This window comes from Rhinolophus sinicus, linkage group LG05, assembly GCF_036562045.2.
Source record: "Rhinolophus sinicus isolate RSC01 linkage group LG05, ASM3656204v1, whole genome shotgun sequence".
Classification (NCBI taxonomy): Eukaryota; Metazoa; Chordata; class Mammalia; order Chiroptera; family Rhinolophidae; genus Rhinolophus; species Rhinolophus sinicus.
In genome coordinates this window covers 45,075,053-45,097,194 of record NC_133755.1, presented here as the reverse complement: position 1 = coordinate 45,097,194, position 22,142 = coordinate 45,075,053, and the positions used below count along the sequence as shown (strand labels likewise).

The 22,142-nt window shown below is 32.4% G+C and overlaps 1 protein-coding gene across 1 annotated transcript in view; it reads left to right on the top strand.

Annotated features, from left to right (window-relative positions):
• VPS54 (VPS54 subunit of GARP complex) overlaps positions 1–22,142 on the top strand; it is a 57,844-nt gene that overhangs the window by 11,445 nt on the left and 24,257 nt on the right. The window contains 5 exon segments of the mRNA XM_019717893.2: positions 896–1,027; positions 4,505–4,890; positions 15,081–15,207; positions 16,173–16,280; positions 20,142–20,197. Coding sequence (XP_019573452.2) covers positions 896–1,027; positions 4,505–4,890; positions 15,081–15,207; positions 16,173–16,280; positions 20,142–20,197 — 809 coding nt within the window.

The following is a 22,142-nucleotide window of genomic DNA, read 5'->3' as shown; positions in this document are numbered from 1 at the left end:
CAAAAGCATATATAAACATACTTAAGCATAAGAGGATATGGAAGGTAGTTGGATACTGCTAGAATTTAACTTGTAAATAGTGAGAGTGACAAGTTACAAAGAGATAAGTGGATCCAAAACAGTGATAGGGCTTCTGATGCCCTAAAGAGTTTGGTCTGTGGGTCATGGGGATCCGCAGTTAATTCAGTTATACTTGCATTTTAGAGATAATATTTGACAGCAGGGTAGTAGATAGATTGGTGAAGGACACCACTAAGTGTCCATTTACTGTTAATCCAGAGATAATGAAGAGCTGTGCTGATGAAATGCTGTGGAGTTAGAGAAGAGAAGGGGATTCAGGTGATATTTAGGAAATCAAACGAGTAGGATTTAGTTCCCAGAGGGGTGTGATATGTAAGAGAAAAGGAATAAGCTTTTCATAAAATTGAAATTTATTTTGGTTTTAAATTTTGTGTATGTCTAATCTATAAAACCAGTTTTGAAAGAATTTTGAGCAGTCCAAAGTAGAAACATAAGTATAGAGAAATAGATATTTGGCATTTTTAAAAAAACACTATCAGTAGAAAATAATATGGAAATTTTAGGATAATTATGATGTCTCCCTTTGGTATGTGCCCAGTGGGACTGCATTAGTGTGTGTGATCAAGTTGTAATGGGATGATCATCTCCACTGGTAAAGGCAAAAAAAACATTTTCGTATCTTTCATGAGCAGCTTTAGCTTGATGAGACATTATTCCTACAATTTTTATACAGATGTTTATGTAAATAACTTTCTTTTGCTGTTTATGCTTGAGATCCAAGTTAATTATTGTTTAATGGTTTTATGATATTAGAAGGAATAATGGATGTAAAGAAAATATTTATCTAATAGAGGGAAATGCATTTTTTTGATAGATTTTTATGAAACCAGATTTTGCCTTGGACGATTCCTTAACTTTTAATTCAGTTTTACCATGGTCTCATTTTAATACTGCTGGTGGAAAAGGAAATCGTGATGCAGCTTCCTCAAAATTGCTACAAGAAAAGGTATTTTCTTCATTACTTTTTCCATGTAGAAAATTTTATTCTAGTTAAGTGGTACTACTTGGCATGGGTTCAGATTTAGTTATTTAGTAAGCAGTACTTCTTTTAATTTCATTTTATTGTTACTGATTGTAAACCTTCGAATCTTAACTGATGAAGTAATAGTACCATGTTTCCTCGAAAATAAGACCTAACCGGAAAATAAGCCGTAGCATGATTTTTCAGGATGCTCGTAATATAAAATAAGCCCTACCATATTTCCCTGAAAATAAGACCAGGTCTTATATTATATGGTAGGGCTTATTGAAAAATCATGCTACGGCTTATTTTCCGGTTAGGTCTTATTTTCGGGGAAACAGTATTTTGATTCAGTGGAATACAGTTGTGCTGGTAAAAAAGGAAAAACTTATTGTTTGAGTGCTTCTTATCTGAAACAGCAATTGATGGAATTTCAATTGAAATGATATATTAGATAACACATGTAATTGTAATTGCTTCAAGTTTATCCCAAACAATATTTGACCAATTTTATATTTTTTATGATTTAAAGCACAGAAAGTCAACTTTTCCTGATGCACTATTTTTTCTCATTTACATAGTTAAGGGTGATTATTTTGAAGCAAAAATATCACACCAGTATTCCTATTGTATTTTCAGTTTTGTAAAGCCTAGTCTTTTGATGTTACCAGTCAGCAGCTTTAAAAGTTTTTACAAAGTTTTATATTTCAGGAGTCAACATCTTCAGTATCACTTAAAATGTAGAACTTTAAAAATAACTCACATATCAAGAATCTTTTAAAATTTGAACAGGAAGTAAAACTTGAACAGAAAATTTCACCTGTTCACTATCAGCACCCAGTTTAGAGCTTTTCTAAAACTGTGGTTCTTAAACTATTGAAAAGAAAGCATTTTGTTTGTTTCAGTCTAGTGACATCTCCTGGCAGTATGAAAGCTTGTCTCAGGAAGACTATTCAATAAATTAGGTCTGACATTATGTTGTTTTGTACACCTGAAACTGAAAAAAAAATAGGTCCAGTCCTCTTCAGTAACTGAAGAAAGGCCTAGCTTGGGGAGGACAGGAGTAGAAATGTAGGGAAAGAATCATGAGTATTCCTTTTTTTTATAGTTAAAAATGAAAATGAATTCACTTTTTCTTTTGGTAACATTTGACCTATAAAGATTTTCGTTGAGTAAGAACAAACTCATAAATATAATGAAAATGATGGGTTTATAGACATAAGCTCACTCCCCGACCACTTTTTCACATTATAAGTATGTTCTCTGGTAGAATAATACCTCAAAAGAGAAAAACAACAAAAGCCAATAAAAATCTCATTGATCTACATAGATACTTTTAGGAATACTTTAAAAATTGTTCAGTTTATAGAAATTTAATAGGAAATGAATTATCAAAATATTAATGCCTTAGATCAATGGAATATTGATTTTGGAAGTTGCCAAAATCATTGAAATTCAAATGAAAACATTTTCTTACGCTAAATGTTTAAAGTGACTACAGTAATGGATTTTTTTTTTTTTGTAAGTTGCTGAATCAGGTTGGTATATTTACATTCTCACTCCTCATTCTGCTCTGTTCTTAGATAAGTAATGGAAGACAGGTTTCTAAGGGAGCACTTTCAAACTCACTTTATGATTGACATCAGCTGTTTTATCTTGCCAGCTTTAAAGAGGGGGGGATGGTACAACCAGGATCAGAGAAATTTGTATCCTAATGTATTGGTACCCAAAGTGCTGGTCTGCGATGAGATAAGGAGTTTGCACTAGAATGTAAATCATTGCACTGTTTCCTTCATTAAGAAAGTCTTTCTATGAAAAAACAGTGCAGTGGGCTTAGTGATGTAGTTGATTTTACTTTCCAGCAAAATTCCTTATTTTGTCATGGACCTGTTAAACAGTTTACAGACTGGCAGCAGCATATAAACTGCCTTCTGAATAGCATTGTCCTAAAGGAGTTACCCATTCTCCATTGATTCTGAAAACTGAGTCCATTTTAGCTTGCAGTGTACTCTAGTACCTTTGTCCACACATTGCTTTTTGGGTAAATAAATGAACAGCTGTATTGAAGATGAAGATAACAAGAACAAAAAGGTATAAACTGAAGAGATTTAAACTGAAAGAATTTCTTGTTTGAAACCTATTTTATAGTATAATATTAGGTTAGTGCAAAAGTAATTGTGGTTTAACAGGTTAAAAATAATTGCAAAAACAGCAATTACTTTTGCACCAACCTAATAGATTACTGAAGGAGCCTTATTAAAGATATGTGTGATCCTGCATTGCATGGTTTTAAGGAAACAGCTTGGTAACCAAATAATCTCTTCTAATCTTATGAGTCCTAAATGTTGAAAGTCAATTAATCCTTTAATGCTGTGACTTCTCTGAGATAATGCCTAAAGTTTGAGCTAGGTTGACGAATCTACAAGTGAAAAAGTGAGAAGGAAATGGAAAAATAATGTAGCCAAAAATGTCACATGCAGTTAGAAAGGAAGAAAAGACAACTGAAGTCTTAGAAGTCCATATTTGAAATTAGAAAACATTTTTAATATATGTTACTCTGGGAATTCATCTTGGTAGTGTTACAAATACATATATATGAGCTGATTGTTTAAGGCATTTGTCAACCTTTTAAGAGGAAAATACATTGGAAATAAACTGAGTTTTACAAATTGATAAAAGAATAATTTTTGAAATGTAAAATTAGCAGCCATGAAAAAAATCAGTATGAATTTTAGTACTTTTTATAATTTGTGACTGGACTACCAATCTTTCTTTGTGGATTTTTTAGCATTTTGAGACAGCATGGTATAGTAGAAAGAACTTCAGCTTTTGAGCCAGACAGACCTGGGTTCAAATTTTAGTTTTGCCACTTACTAACCACGTGACTTTATTCAAGTGATTTAATGTGTCTGGGCCTCAGTTTCCTTATCTGTAAAATGAGAATAATAATAATATCTGTATTTCAAGATTGTTAAAATTAGAAAATGATGTATATAAAATACCAATGCCTGGTACACAGAAAGAGGAGGTTAATAAATGGTAGCTATAATCATCTTGTAGTCAGATAAGTGCTGTGTGATGTTGGTACTGGCAGTGGTGTGTGGGGATGAGATCATGCTCTCTTAGATCTTAGAATTTCTGAAGCTACAGTAGATTATAATCTGAGATGACTGGGGGGCTATTCTTACTTTTTAGAAAGTGGTGGTGTTTGGAGGGTGGTAATGGCAGGAGCAGCAGAAGAAGGTAAATCACCTTCTAACTCATTTGTCTTACATTTATTAATCTCTAGTCTATATCTTTCATCTCCCTTCCATTATGTTATCAAGGATCCCATAATTAAACAGTTCCCACGATGGGATTTAAAATACATGTAGAAATCTTGTATCATTTTCAGAAAGTATTTGGATAGTCAAGGAAGGTATACTTATAATACTCCATGATTTTTTTTCCTTCCCTCTTAAGCTGAGCCATTATCTGGATATTGTGGAAGTAAACATTGCTCACCAGATCTCTCTACGTTCAGAAGCATTTTTTCATGCAATGACCTCTCAACACGAATTGCAGGACTACCTCAAGAAAACTTCCCAGGCTGTAAAAATGCTTCGAGATAAAATTGCACAGATTGACAAAGTAATGTGTGAAGGATCACTACACATTTTAAGACTGGCACTTACCAGAAATAATTGTGTTAAAGTGTACAATAAACTGAAGTTAATGGCCACTGTACACCAGACTCAGCCTACAGTACAGGTGTTGTTATCTACTTCTGAATTTGTTGGAGCGTTGGACTTAATAGCAACAACACAGGAGGTCCTACAGCAGGAACTTCAGGGCATTCACGGCTTCCGGTATGTCCATTAAGTAAACCATTAGAAATAACGTTAGCAATTTTTAAAGGATAAGTTTTAGTGTTTAATGTTAGCTGAAGAAGTGTGAATATATTTAAAGTTACATGGTATGTTTTCTTCGAGATTGATTTGTTTAGTGATGTTATCATTCTGGTATTTTAGTCTTAGCTAAATAAACAAAGACCATAAGGACCAATATTTATAGAGACATTTGGATGGAGAAACAAAATTAAATTTTCTAGTTGATGAAGTCAATGAAAGGCTAGTTACAACTGAAAATGATAACATTTTGAAAATGTTGAAATAGTTTTTTGTCAAGACAGTAGATCAAGGTACAGGGAGGAAGACTAATATATCTAAAATTAAGTTCATTTTAAAAGCTCTTGAATAGGTTTTAAATTTAATAATGAAATTTATTTCTGATTTTTAGTCAATATTATCACATTACAAAAAAATTCTACATGGTGATGGAAAAGATCTAATTTCTCCTGAGTTCTTATTTTGGAAATAACTTTTAGGATTAGGGTTTCAGTTATTTTGTGTGATATTCAATCAAAATGTTTAGTTTACAGATAGACCAGTTGCAAGCCATCAAAATTTCATTCAGTTAAGCAGGCTTGCAGTGTCCTTGTGGAAGTTTATTTGCTGGGAAACCTATCCAAACCTTATACTACTGAGTAACTACAAAGAAGTTTTATGGAAGATATGTGCTCTAAAACTTAATAGATACTTAAGATAGTCTTAGCCTCAAAATAAGTTTGATTGAATTATAAATTCTTATTGTCTAAGGATATATAATTGGAACACTTAGAAAGCATTTTTTAAAAGTTGGCCCAATTTAATTACATAAGTGATTGATTCATTCATTGAAGAAATGATTTTGATTACCTATTATGTGTCAGACACCAGGCAGAATACTGGAATTATAGCCATGAACAAAGCAGAGATGTTCTCTGCTCACACTGTTTCTACAATTTATTTGGCAGGAGGAGGGCGACAGAAATTACTGAGTAGTTCTGATACAGTGCAATACCGCATAATGATGAATGTATGGATTGCTACCGAGGTCTAACCTTAGGAGAGGAACATATCAGACTTTGACGTTTACAGAAAAAGTTTGAGTCACAAATCTATTTGAGAATCTGTTGAAAGCTGTCGTTGGACTCCTTTCATAAAAATAACCCTGTACATAAGATTTTGCAAGTAATTTTGGGTGGTTTATAGTCCTTTCAAGCCTACTTTGGATTTTCCAGCATGGAACCCAGGGTGACTAAATGATTTTTAGTTTTCCTTTCATATCTGAAATTTAAAATATTTGTCTTTTGTGAATGTATGTGAAATATATTTTTAAATAAATAATATTAATTTTTGTCACTACTTTATAAGAATGGACTTCTATAATGACGGAAGCTGTATTTTTCACTTACCACCACTGTATAATATTATAAATGTTAATGAATACTGGGAGCCAGTTCTGCAGAGTAGACTGCTTTGTACTCTGAAAAGAGCGGTGCTGAGAAATAGAATCAAAGATTTAATACTTGCCTACTAAACATAAATTCTAAAACTGTTCAGTTTTACCCCAAAGGACATGCAATTTATTTTATGTTCCTTGGCTCACAAGTTTATGCCCAGTAACATTGATGCAAAGTATAGTCATCCAAAGCTATCTAGAAAATATTTAAGAACCTGGTTGATATTTATTCCTATTTGATTATGATTTATTGGAAGATGGAATGAAAATTTTATAATCTATTTTGAGCCCGAGGAAGAGTTTACCTTTATCTTCAACCTTAATTTTTGTTTGTACCTTAACTCAAAAGAAAAAATGTCCTTCATAAAAAAGATACTGAATTAAGTCCTCACTTAACGTTGTGAATGGGTTCTTGGATACTGTGACTTTCAGCAAAACGATGTATAATGAAACCAATTTTGCCATAGGCTAACTGCTGTGAACAAGAGTTAAGTTCCTGTGGCACATTTCTGGTCACGGGCGCATCACCAGACTTCTAAATAAAGACTCAGAACACTTCTAATAGTAAACATTGAAATAAATGTGAGGTATACCTACATTTAAGAAAGATTAATAAAAACAAGTAAGAATTATTTTCCAACCTGTTCATTCTAGTTCAGGGTTGGGGTGGCCAGATCCTCTCCTAGCAGCTTAGGGCATAAGACGGGAACCAACCCTGGGCAGGAAACCCTTCCATCACAGGGCACACTCACACCCACACCTGCACTCCCTCAGCCTGAGCCAGTTTAGACATGCCAAGTCATCTCATGTGCATATCTTTGGGATTCTGGAGAAAACTGGAGTACCCAGAGAAAATCTACATAGACATGGGGAGAGCGTGCAGAGTTATAGAGACTGTGGCCCCAGCTGGGAATCTTTGTTTCCCCCCTCATTAACGTTATAACAAAAGGACATTGAACGAAAGGACGTTGTGGAGGACCTGCTGTATATGATTTTTAAAAGGACTTTCAAATATTCTGATTGTCTATGGTTTGCTTAAATATTTTTCTACTATTATTTTTTGGGAACTTACACATGTATAGAGAGTGTTTATTCCTCATATTGAAACATTTCTGTAAAGCTGCCTATCCAATGTCAGTTCTAGTCCAGTTATCACTGTATAAAAGTTTGATATCAGAACTGTGTTGAGTTTGTACTTCTCATAAATATCTTCATATGCAAATAATTTTCAAAGATAAAAGTACTGTAAAAGAAAAGGTTTTTCTAATGAAGGAAGAATAATGTCTTATAGATGAAGTAGTTTAAGGCTGACAGTTTTGTTTTGTTTTCTTTTAATTATTGTAAAATCCTATCTGATGATTTACTTTTCTCGACTTCATCATTTTTTTTGCTATAAAGTTGTTAAATATCAATATTAGTTACTTTCTTTTGTAGCTTCACAACTGTTTTTAAGGCCATTTAACTTTATTTGGAAGCGTAAGAATAGTTTCGAGCTCTATATTTTTGTCTGATCAATTAGGATAACATGTATTATAGGTCTCTTGTCTACTATAAACATTAGTGGTGTAACCTGTGTTCTTAGTTTATTAACATTATTATTCTCTCCCAGTAGGAGATAAGAGATGCTGTACTTGAATTTCATACACTTTTCTCTTTTTTTATATACAAGAGACCAAATTTTAATCATTTTTTGTAGGGCATATCTTACAAAAGCATAGTCATACTTAAAATAAGAAATCTTTCAGTAGAATCAGAGGACTCTATTGTATTAATTTGTTAATATTCTTTCCATTTGATAGATCTTAGTCCAAGTTTGCTTTCAGCTATTTTTCTAATGCTTTTAAGGGAGCTTTCATACTAAAAATTTTCGAATAGTCAAATTACTACGATTGGAAATTGCTATTTATTTAAAAAGAATTTGAATATTCTTACTTGTGTATGATTTTTCTGTATACTACTAACCTAATATTGTATATTTCCTAGTCAGTGGTAGTAAAAAATGCTTATGTATATTTTCTTTTTTCTCATTCTGTCTATATTTTTTGGCCTTGATATTATTTTCTGTATAAATATTTGTGACTTCTGAACTCCCAGAACTTTTTGTATATACTATCTAATGAAATTTGATACCATTCTACCATATTTTATTGTCATTTGTGTTACTTTTTTAAAAATCTTTCTAATGGGCCCTAAATGTCTCAGGCAAGGGCTATGTCATACATCTTAGTACATATTTACAGAATCTGAATTAACCTGGATATTACCAAATGTATCTTGACTCTTTGTACCATTCTCTTATTCTCTTTCCTTTTGCTTTCCATATCATCATCCTTAATTAACCATTTATAGTTTATGTATGACTGTAGTTCTTAATCCTGGCTGCATTTTAGAACTCTCAAAAGAGCTTTTTTTTTTTTATTTCCACTTCTGTTTTATTAGATCATGATTTCTTTATGTAAAGTGAATCAGTGAAATGAATTTCAAACTGAAACATTGTTTTCAGTTTTTCCACATGCTGTATCTTCTTAATTTTTTAAAATTTATTTTTAAATTTAAGTATAGCATACTACACGCCATCCAAGCCAATGAAGTCAGACTTCCTAGAGTGTAAGGCCTGCACATCTCTTTTTTAAAAGCTCTATAGGAGACTCTAACATGCACCAGAATCGAGAACCCTGGTTTTTAATTACTATTGAATACTTTACTTTATCAGGATTTGGAATTAAAGTGGTAACATCTTCCTACATAGTTTTATTCTTTTAAAAAAACAAAGTTTCCAACTAAAGCATCTTCCTGTCTCTAGTCAAAGAAGGCTCTACTAATGTGTTAGAGGTACAGTGTATCTGTTTTCAGTGTAAAAATCCCATGGTGTGATTCCCTCTTCTGAACGTGAACAGTAATTTACACAGTGGGAAATTTAGGCTCATTGCATAATTCATAAATATTAAAATGGATCTTTTGTATATTTGTTGATTTTTATAATTTTAAACAATTTTAAATGATTTTACTGCCTAAATTGTTGCAAAATTGGGCAGTTTGAATTATTTGGACATACATATTTTTAACCATTACTCATGAAATGAAATTCTGCTATTAGCAATAAAAAATATATGATAATCAGTGTAACAAAATATATTATTTGTGGCCTATACTAATTTAACTGAAAATGTTGCTGAGGTTCAGCATAATGTTCAAATACTTGTTAAGCAGATGTAATACAGAAGTCTCATTATGGGCCTACGAATATATTTGAACCATGATAATCTTACAGGTTTTGGTATAGAAAACCCTCAGTTCCCTTGAAATTCAAGGATGTAATATTGTTATTTGCTCTTTGTTATTGTAAAGATGTACGTGGAAACTTTTTTTTCTTACTACTTATTACCACCATTACTCTTTCACCACCGCTGTAAAACCTAAGACCATCTGTGCTAAGTAGATATTGCATATATTATTTGATTCCCCCCCAAAAAAGAAAACCTCTATGAGATAGGTAATCTTATCCCAATTTAATAGATAAGGAAACTGAGGCATAGAAACTCTTAGATAACTTGCTCCAAGTCATACAGAAAGGTACAAAACAGTAGAGTCAAGATTCAACCCAAGTCTCATCTGACCCGAGAGCTGTGGATGCTTTTTAATATATTTGATTGAGTATTTATGGGACCTCAATAGATCACTTGGAACATCAGTGCTAATTTTATAATATGAAAGATGTTAAATTGGAGGCGATTGAGTTATAGATTTGCTGAACCAGGACCTACCATGGTAATTGATTTTAGCATAAAAATTAATGAAACTAGCTTGTTTTCTAGTCATAAACCTTTTTTTGGGTTTGTTTTTTTTTTGGAAGAAAAGGTGGAAAACATTCAGTTAATTGTAGTTTCCAGCTTATTGTTTCGTTGATCTGAGGTCACCTCTGGATTCCTTGCAAGGGATTTTTATTATTGGAAGTATCAAAAGTATTTAATAAATTCTTTGATCCTGATGTAATGTATAATTTAGATCTTCAAAGCATTATAATAAGAAAGCCTCCACATTGTATGTTCTGGGATGAAGCCACAACCCAGTCTTTCCGTTATTTCATGAAACTAGTATTACTGTAGAGTTTATTGATACATAAATCTTTGATAAAAGCAGTACAAAGGTCATTGTAGTGAATACACAGCTTAGTCGAAGATCTGAATTAATGTACAAATTGAAGCATGTTGAAATAGGAAGTACTGGAATTGTTCCAATTTATTTAGCATATATGGACCTAAGTACTTTTTCAGAAAGTGATGTTTTACTTATTTGTCATTTTAGTAGATCTCTTTCACCACTATACATTACTGTATGTGATTATTAGGATATATGCTTTAAAAAAATTTTAACAGATTTATCAAATATTTTTAATATGGTTAATAATAATGTGCAGGCAATTATTATTACATCTATTGTCAAAGTAGCCAAGAATATTAAAAAAAAAGACTAGAGAAAGGATGAATAGGTGAATCTTGTAGAACATTTTAATTCTGAAAGTTTTAAGGATCTGTTTAGACAAATTTTTTGTATGTATTGTATACCTGTGATTATGTAATAAATATTATTTAATGTTAGTATTGAGATTCATGTCTACTCTTATTTATAGACTTTAAAATGAGTAAAAGAATGCATAAAAATGAAGCTACTCATTTATTTAAGACAGGATCTGGGGTTAAATAACCTCACATATGCTGAAATGACAATTTTATTATTTTGATGCCCAAACATCAGTAGGTACAATCATACTGACTTCTTACCATAATTCTTTTGTTGAGGTGTGTTGAAGATTATTCATTCATACCTGAAGGTAACATATACCTGAGTGTTAACCTCTAATGTGCCTTACAAGGGATTCTGATCTCATAAAAATTGAGAACCAAGCAATAGGAAAGTGTAGATTTATGTTAGATTTATAGTGTAGATTTATGTTATACCCTGTTACGGCTTTTAAAAAAACTTATTGAAAACTCAGACATATTCAAAAATAGAGGAAATTATATGAAGAGAGTTGTATGAAGCTGGATAAATTGTGTATTATCAGTGAGTCATACACTCATCACCAACTTTTTTTCTCTGTACCCTCCCCCTACTCCTGGATTGTTTTGAAACAAATCCAAACCATCATTTCATTTCATTCATGAATATTTCATTATGTATCTTTGAAAGATAAGGATTTTAAAAACATAACTGTAATATGCATATTTTCAAATACTGTTCAAATTTTCCTGTTTGTCTCAAAATTCATTTTATAGTATGTTTGTTGAAATCAGAATCTAAATAATACCTATAATTGCAATTGGTTGACATATTTCAAGTGTCTTTTGATATATAGTAGTTCTTCATTCTTCTTGTATTCTACCTTTCAAAATATTTATTGAAGAAATTTAGTTGTTTGTCTTGTAGAAACTTCTCACAGTCCAGAATTTGCCAACTGAATACATCTTTTAAAAACCTATATTTCTATAACCTTGTAGTTAGATTTAAATGCTTGACCAGATTTAAGTTTTACTTTTCATCAAGAGTACCTAATAGGTAGTGGTGTATATTTCAGTCAAGAGGCATTTATCTAGTGTCTCTCTTTTCGTGACATTAGCCTCCATTTGATGTTCATTGCCTAGATTTATCATCTCATTATGGGTTCCAAATCATGATATTCTAATTGTATACTTCCTTATTCCTTTAGTAACTGGAATATTTTCTTAAAGCAATATTTTTACATACAATTATTTGATAACTGTGAAAGACATCTCTTACAAGCATAGGCAGGATAAATTCTAGATTCTTTTCCCGTATTTAGCACTTTTAAAAATAATACATTGAATATCTAGCATCTTCCAAAGGTGACTGATGAGTGTAATATTTTTAGAAGCACATGGATTTATATATATTTGAAGTGTTCAAGTTCTTTGCTGTTTTTATTTTTACCAGTGTTCAAATTGTTCTGTCTTTTGTAGGAACCTCCTGACATTCATTCATTCTTGAGTCCTTTGATATGATTCCTGAGTAGTCATTGATTGTTTTCTTACTCTGTGTTATGACAAGATACTCATATTTTATATTTTTTTGCCCCAGACTTGTAATCTGCCATTTCTCTGAGGAGCTCTAGTTTCTTTTAGTGGGAAATGGTATTTGGAAATTACAGTCTGGACACCAAAGATGTTCCTGGCTAATATAGTGGCCTTTGTAGTGGACAGAGCTAGAAAATAAATTTCCCTTTATAAAGAAGAAATCTGAGTTCATGTTGATAGTTTCCATTTAAATTCAGGACTATAGAGTTTTTACTTCTTCAATCTTACTTATGTGTCTCCTTTTGAATAAGCTGAAGACGGTGGTTCCTAAAGATGTCAACATAATTACTCATTTGTTTTATCCCATAATATGAATTGAATGCTCTCAGAACTAACACTGTGATTATTACAAACATAGGATTTCTTTTTCTTAAGATATATCCTTTGTGGGATGAATAGATAAATTACTATGTTTTAAAGTCGCTTGTTGTAATTTATCTTTGTGTAGATTTGTCACTAACTGGATACACACTTAGGTTCATTTTCTTTTGATAATTAAGGATTAATTTTTAAAAATGTAATGTTTTACAAATATGTTAAGTAGTTACATGGTTCCAAAGTCAAATCTATCAAACAAAGGTTATTATTTAACTTCTATCCTAGTCCCCTTTCTCCCTAGCTACCCCTATAAGTCACTGTTTTAAAAAGTTTTAGTTTATATTTATCCATCCATTCACCCCCTCCCTCTATCCATCCATCTCTCCATCTTTTCCTCATCTTCGATAAGCATTAGCATACTATACATACTTTTATCCATCTTTCTGTTTTCACCTTACAATACACCTTGGAGATCACTCTACAGTATGCATTCTCAATAGCGGCTATCACCCCAAGGGGGCAAAAATTGGTCTTGAAGGGTGAAAAAAAATCTTGGATATTACAATGGTTTGTGGCCCTCCAAAGGGCCATAGTACATAAACAGATACATAGTATATCTCTGATATTAAAATTTTAAGAGGATGATTAAGAATAAAAATATCTAAAAAGATTTCTTAGAGGGGCATTAGTGAACAGAGGTTGAGAAACTGCTCTGTAGCAGTATATAGCTTATTAATTGGTATTCCTCAATCCTCTTAAAAGTGTGTAGTGTCTCTTATGATAGATATATTCTCCTAGCCCTCATTGGTCAGCATTTGAGTTGTTTCCATTCCTTTGCAGTTACTGACTGTGCTGCAGTGAACATATGTTCTTTTGTGTTTTTACCAGTGTATCTCTGAGACAGATTCCAAGAAGTGAGATTCCTAGGTCAAAGGCTAATTGCCCATGTGATTTTGGTTGACACTGCCAAATTCCCCTTATGGCAGTGTTTTAGTTTGTCCTGTTGGATATGTTCTAAATTTGTTTGGTGCCATTTATGAGAACCTTATTAGTCTTCTAATTAGCTGTAAGAAATACAATTTTCATATAGCAAAATGCAAATTTATACATTATTTTCCTCATCAGATTTTTCGAAATTATCACTACACCACTTACCATGTGTTGTTTATAAAAGAAAAGCAATGGGTCTGTCTAAAAGTTCACATGGTTTAAACTAATTTTTTTTAATGTGTGATATTTTGTCTTAGTAAACACAGTTGCTGACATTAAGGGTTTTTCAAGTAAATGTAGTACATATATTTTTAAGTGTTTATTTTTTAATTATTTAAATATGAATGTTTTTAAATTGCCCCCAAAGATAGAGCTTTAAATTTTTTATCCTGGGGTATAAACAGATTTCCCATTGGCCTATTTCACTTAAGTTTTGGAATACTTTGGACCAACTAGATTGCCTCGGTTTCTTCAACCCATTGTTTCTATGAAGCTATTAGACTGGCAAAAATTTCTTTGTACACGAAGGTGCTCATCCTTGGTGCCCTGCAGAGCAGGGACTACATGAGACCATTCTTGTCATTTGGACAGTGTATGCTTTTTCTAAAAGCTCCAAGTCCCTTTAGTAATACCTGCCCTTACCACCCCCATAACTCTGCCCAGAAGAGAGTCCTTCTCATTTTAACACTAGCGAGGATCTGCAAACATTAGAGGTAGATTAAAAAGAAACATATTTTGTGAGAAAACGTTTCATGAATAGATTGTAGTTCAGTATTTTACATTTTCAGTCTTGTGTTCTAATGACTTCCGGTTTAATGACCTGAGGGTATTGCACAGTAACTCAAACTGATGATGACAGAGATTGAGTTGTCCCTATCGTCAGTCCCTATAGTCCTTCAGATATTTATATGCACCCAGGGCAGGGCCTGGCACATAGTAGGTGCTTGTATTTGTGCAATAAATGAATGGCTTAGGAGCTACTGGCATTGATATTTAGTAAATGGTTAATGAAGAAAGGGCTTAGAACACCTGAATATTTTGTCTGTAACAAGTAGAGAAAAAAGCAGTCATGAAATTTCTTGAACCAGGTTTTCTATAACACGTTTAACTGGAGGTTAAAGAGAAAAATAGAATTTGGGAGACAACTTGAAACTATTGCAGTTATTTTTATTAAGTTAAAGAACTACATTTATTAAAACATCACATTATTGCACAAGTACTGTAAGATAGAAAGGTTTTGCCTACTAATTTCCTTAATTGTGGAGTGAATTTCGATTTTTAATGACTATATGTAACATTTTCTTCTTCCTTTGTAGGCATTTGGGATCACAGCTTTGTGAGTTAGAAAAGCTGATAGATAAAATGATGATTGCAGAATTTTCTACTTATTCTCACAGTGACTTAAATAGACCGCTGGAAGATGATTGTCAAATTTTAGAAGAGGTATGTGATTTGAACTGTGAAATTAAATTGATGTCATTGTTTAGTGTTAATTCCTAACATCCTTAGTTTAGAACACATTCTACTCAGATTGTAGTGAACAGAATTACATTAAATTTCAGCTCTATCAGACCTATGAAGCCTTTCACTAACTATGACTTTAGCAAGCACGATACTTGTAATTTTTCATTATCCTGTGAAATTAGAGAATGAAATAATTTTATAGCTTAATTAGAAATTGGAGTTAAAATGAGGTCTTTATATAGATTACAAACCAGGTTCAAAACACAGGTATAGGATGAATGTATATGCATGTACTAGAGTATGTCTTTTAAAAACGTGATCATTATTATATGGTAACTTATCAGTCATTCACATTCACGGAGCACCTATTATGAACATAGTTTATGCATATACATATACAAATACATCATATATAGGCTTCACTTGTCTGGTAACTTCTTAAGGCTGATCACTGTCAAGAACTGGTGAATCCAAAAGCCCTGATAGCAGCCTAAGTAGTTAAGAGAGATTTGTACCTGTAAGCAGTTAATTCCCCCTAGAATCGTCCAGGTCATCACTCTAGTCTTCTATACTAATTAAAAAGCACAGGGCTCACCAGCTATTTATTGATCATCAGGGTTTGAGAAGGATACTTTCTAGCTACTTGTTGAAACTAGGCCAAAATATACTCTTACATTATTTTGCTGGTTTGATTATTTTGATCAAACCAGCTTCATTTGATCCACTGTAGTGAAATAGGATTTACCTGTTTTATAGCACTGACTCCAAAAATCTGATGACAAGATTGTTGTGGTAGGGGTTTTTGTAGGCTTCTAGAAAATACCACATGCAGGGTAGAGTTCTGAGGATCAAACAATAAAACCCTTGATGTTGAACATTTCTACCCTCTCAGATTATTTTATCTTTAAAGTATGAAGTTACATACTCTTCTTTTATTTTAATAGGAAAGATTAATATCTCTTGTATTTGGACTTTTAAAACAAAGAAAACTTAATTTTTTAGAAATCTATAGTGAAGAAATGATTATTACAGCAAAGAATATCATTAAACAGGTAATTATACATTTTTTATTTGATATATTTTGGTCTAGAATATTTTGTGAAGTTTATTTTTGCATGATCCTAGAAATAATATATATATATATATATATATATATATATATATATATATATATATAGTATAATAGTAATATTTTCTCATTTATTTAAAAATTGAAAATATAGAAAAATAGAAGAAAAACAGCCCTCTCAGCCAAAAGATTATCATTTAATACTTTTAAGTGTAAATTGTTACTGATGCTTTTCATTGTTGCTATCATACTGTATATATTATTTTGACTTGTACATACATTTCAGTTAGAAACAAGCATTTTCTCATTAAGTAAGCCTTCAGAAACATCATTTTAAATTCCATAAACATTATGTTAGTTAAACCTTTCCTTTGCCTCGATGTCCCTAATCGATTCAAAGCGTTTACCTTTCATGGTCGTTTTGACTTTGGGGAAGAACCAAAAGTCACACGGTGCCGGATCTGGTGAATAAGGTGGATGAGGACACACCATGATGTTTTTATTTGACATATATTGCCATACCAGAAGCAATGTGTGACATGGAGCCTCTCTGTTGTGATCACAAAATACGGTAAATGCTGCTGCCGAGTGCCATCCAACGGAAAGGCAGGGATCTTCAATATGGGAAGTGGCATGTTGAACCTTAGTAACAGTGTGTGACAAGTTTCAACTTGTTCCGTGTATTCAGTTGGGTGTGTGCGATGGTGGAAAGAAGGTGTGTTTTAAAGTGTGCCGTAAGTCATCCTCCATCATGACAATGCTCCGTGTCACACATCGCTTCTGGTATATGGCAGTTTCTGTCAAACATTACGGTTTGTCCTCATCCACCTTATTCACTGGATCTGACACCTCGTGACTTCTGGGACTTCTGGCTCTTCCCCAAAATCAAAATGATTCAGGACATTGAGGCAGCCATGACAGCACAACTAAAGACATGCATGAAAGAGGACTTCCAGAACCGCTTCAGACAGTGGCATGAATGAGGAGATAAGTGTTTTCGAAATGAGGGGGAGTATTTTGAGGAGGATTAATGGCATTGTGTCTTTTACTGTAAAACATTTTTGTATTTAAACATTCACCATATTTTTTGATCACATTGTATACTGTCACCAGCAGTAGATAAATATTAATTTCAGCTTACCCTAATCTCAAAGAAATCATGATTGTAAACTAAAATCCATGTGTTTTTAAGTCTTCCATAATCTTTGTTTTGACTTTTTTAAACTCAGATAAATCTTATTCGTGGAACTTCAGTTTTTCTATATATGAAATAGAACAATTTTAAATGTATTTATTAGTCTTAATTGATCATCATTAAGTTGAATGCACATTACTGAGTTTTTCATGTTTAAATAAAAAGTAAACGAGAAAAAAAGATAATCACCCCATCTTTTACCTCTTTTTAACACTGACTAAAACACTATTTTAAAATTGTTTAAACCACTTTCAGAAATTGTTGGAAATATCTACTAGTGCTAAATATACACATATATGATCACTCAGCAATTCTACTGCAAGGTATTTACCTGACAGAAATGCATATATAAGCTCACCAAAGACAACATAAGAATTTTATGGCAGCACTATTTCTAATAAAAAAACTGGAAAAACCCAAATTCTATTATCAGTATAAAAGATAAATAGAACTCTAGTATAATTATACAGTTGAATACTATACAGCAGTGAAAATGAATAAATTACATGGAACAGCATGGATGAATGTCACATACATACTGGGGAACTAAAGAAACCATACACAAAGGAGTATACACTGTATGATTCCACTTATGTGTAATTGAGATATGGCAAAATTAATCTATGGTATGAGAAATCAGGATAGTAGTGTCTTTTGAAAGTAGTTACTAGGTGGGGAGCAGGAGAGTGGCTTACTGGCAGTGTTCAGTTTTATGATCTGAGTTCTGGTTACACAGGTCTATTCCATTGTGAAAAATTATTGAGCTATAAACATAACTTGTACAATTTTCTCTATATTACACTTTTAAATGAGTTTTTTTTTAAATGCTGTTTTAACTCCCAGAGTTAATCTGAAGTCTAAGCATTTATTTATTTTTTTAAACTGTGGCATTTATTGAAAAGAACTGTAACCTCCAAAATGAATTTCTTTTGAAATTAAAAAAATTTTTTATTTAAGTATAGGTGGTATATAGTAGGATATTGGTTATATTTATTTCAGGTGTGCAATATAGCAATTAGACATTTTTATAGCTTGCAATGTAATAACCCCACTAATTCTAGTAATCATCTGTCACCGTGCAAACTTATCGCAATATTATTGACTATATCTCCCTCCTCCTTTTCATCCATCCTCTTACCCTTCTGGTAACTATCCCATTGGTCTCTGTTTCTATGAATCTGTTTTTGTTTTGTTTGTTCGTTTGTTTTGTTTTTTTAAATTCCACATATAAGTAAAACCGTACAGTACTTGTGTTTTCTCTGCCTGACTGATTTCACATAGCATATGATCCTCTAGAGCAGGGGTGTCCAAACTTTTTTCAGCGTTTTTCACCAAGGGCCATATGCGGTAAAATACACAAAGAGCCGGGCCACTCACTTGAGGTGAAGTATGTATTGCCTCACCTGGTTTATTTAAGTAAACTAAATATATTTTTGGACTTTGCTGCGGGCCAATAAAAAATGGATTGTGGGCCGCAGTTGGCCCACGGGCCGCAGTTTGGACACCCCTGCTCTAGATCCATCCATGCTGTTGCAATGGCAAGATTCATTCTTTTTTATTGCTGTGTAATATTCCATTGTATATATACCACATCTCCTTTATCCATTCATCTGTCAGCATACCTGGTGAACACATGCTAAAATGCTCAACAAAATACTAGCAAACTAAATTCACAGTACATTAAAAGGATTTTACACCATGATCAAGTGGGATTTATACCAGTGATACAGGGTGGTTCCACATCTGAAAAGCAGTATGATTCATCCATTAACAAAACCAAGGATGCAATTAATATGATTATCTCGATAGATGCAGAAAAAGCATTTGACAAAATTCAACTGGGGGTTGAATTTTTTCTGCATCTTTCTGCATTTATGATAAAAACTCTCAACAAAGTGGATATAGAAGGAACTTACCTCAACTTGATAAAAGCTGTATATGTCAAACCCAGAGCTAACATCATACTCAATGGTGAAAAGCTGAGAGCTTTTCCTCTAAGATCAGGAACAAGACAAGGATGCCCACTCTCCTCACTGTTATTAATATGGTACTGGAAGTTCTAGCCATAGCAGTCAGACAATAAAAATAAATAAAAAGCATCCAGATTGGAAAAGAAGAAGTGAAACTCTTTGCAGATGACATGATACCATATATAAAAAACTCAAGAATCCACCAAAAAGTTAATGGAATTAATAAAAGAATTCAGTAAAGTAGCATGATACAAAATTAATATATAGAAATTCATTGTATTTCTTTTAGAATTTTAATATGGGGCTTATGTCTTATTCCTATTATAGTTCTGTTTTTTCTTTTCTTTTTTTATGTTTTGAACAATTTTAAATAGTAGGAGATTTTAATTAATACAGTTCAAGCTACCCTGGAATAATTTTTTAATAGGGTAACGGTGATGATGCAGTTTTTTAAACACCTTGAGGTATGTATAAGAGACACCAGGGAAGTCTGGTGAAAGAATTATCAAAGTCATTGAGGCCGTTTTTATTTTATTTTTAGATGTATTTTCGAAATATAAATACTTTTTAAAATATTAATTGTTTACTTTCTAGCTCATTGAGGCCCTTTTTAATATACAAATGAACAATGTAGCACTTAGAATTCACATTAATCATATTTTTTTCTTAAATTTTGCAGTGTGTGATTAACAAGGTTTCACAAATAGAAGAAATAGATACAGATGCAGTTATGAAGTAAGTACAAACATTCAGTTGGGGGTTATCAGTCAGAGAAAAGGTAACACAGACAAGGGAAGAGAGCGGTTAATAGAATTCAGAAGGAGAAAGACATGTAGTAGTTGAAACACAAAGAAATGCAGTAGTTCAAGTGGTCTTCACTGGGGGGAGGCTGTCATCCTGAGGCAACAACCCCTCAGGGAAGTAGATGGAGCTGTAAGTACCTTTTCTCCTTCCAATCTTTTATAAAGACTCCTCATTGGCCAAGCCCAGCACAGCAGCCTCCCCAGGCAGAGAGAGGGTAGAGCAGATACAATGTAGATATGGAGGGGGGAAATTGAAGACAATCCATTTTAGAGGAATTGTAGTGTTAAATTATTTAGCCAAATAATTCAAAACCAACTTCTAATAGGTTTTAAGAAGTTTGAGTACATAATTTTGAATTGCCTATGTCTCTAATTTTTTGTTTTCACCCTTGAAATCCCTATTCTTTTATTTTGAGAATAGTGATAAATGTTTCACAATTAGTAATTTCTGATTCATATAGATATGTAAATTTTCTTAACTGGCTTAAGATATGAATAGCAATATGGACAACTGTGAAACTTCTCTCGGCCAGGCTCAGAATGAGGATTGTGGAGTTTTAATTTCCACACTATTACCTAGTGAAAACTCAGTTTCAGAATTAGGTGAAGCAACCCTAATAATGCAGGAATCACTCAGTAGTTGGAAAAATTAAGTTATTGGGACTCTATCAAAAGCCCTATGGACAAGAGAGTCAGTTATTTTTAAATTTTTTCTTCCCCAGGCTATTTTCTCAGAGAACTTTCTGTATCTCAGGTATAGGCATATCTTTGGAAAATAAACTCTTAGCTGCAGTAGCATTCATTAAAAGTTTAGAATAATAAGTCATTTTAGTACTATAAAATATTTTTATGGAATTATGTTTTGCATTAATTTTTTAATCTTGAAGTTATTGGTTGATGTCAGCTATAAAAATATTGGCTATACTATATACCAGGGGTACCAATGTATACAAGTGGACACTTTGGTCAGCGTTGCTCAAGCAGTAGCTCTCTGTAATCAGAAGTGTCTGGACGCTGATGGTAACCACTTTCAAACGTGACTTGTATTCATCTTTTGTTATTGGTATATATTGAGTATTAAAATTTTAATACAGTTTTCCTTTCTTAAAATGTGTATGCATTTTTTTGGCACCCTCTGTATTATATTAATATTATAATTAGTTTTACTATATATTATACTAATATAATAACTAGTATGACATATATCTAGTATATATGTGTAATATTTGTATACTAATATTGTTAGTGAATACTTACATAGTACTTTTTTATGCACTATGAGTTGTTCTAAGTACTTCTTATTAATTCAGTTAATATTCACAGCAACCATATAAGATAAGTTCTATTACTTTTCCCATGTTAAGATGAGAAAGAGCATGGAGGAATTAAGTTACTTTGTCTGGAGCCACTTAACTAGTAAAATGGCAAGGCTGGAACTTGAACCCAGGCAGTGTGGCCTGAGAGCTCTTGCTCTTACCCTCTATGCTGTATTACCTTTCATACGTGGAAAAATACTTTTTAGTTTGTTATTAGAAAAGTACATTATTAAGTTTATTAAGGGAGGTATTATGTTCCTATTTGTAGTTATTCCAGAATATGTCTTCTCCACCTTTAACCCAAATTTGTTTATTTCTCTATGGCTTGTTATCCAATGTTCATGAATCATGTTCTCATGGGATTATTATGTAAGATTCATAAGTGAGTATACTTGACTAGACTAGTCATAGAGATATTTAAATAAGGAGGAGTTGTTTGGTAATTGACCTCTTCAACTCAGTTTTATAATGTTAGTTAGGTTTCTAGATGAAATTGCATTATTCTTCTGTTACTAGATAGTATTTAGTACAGTTTCCTCCAGTTTGTAGATTTATATCATT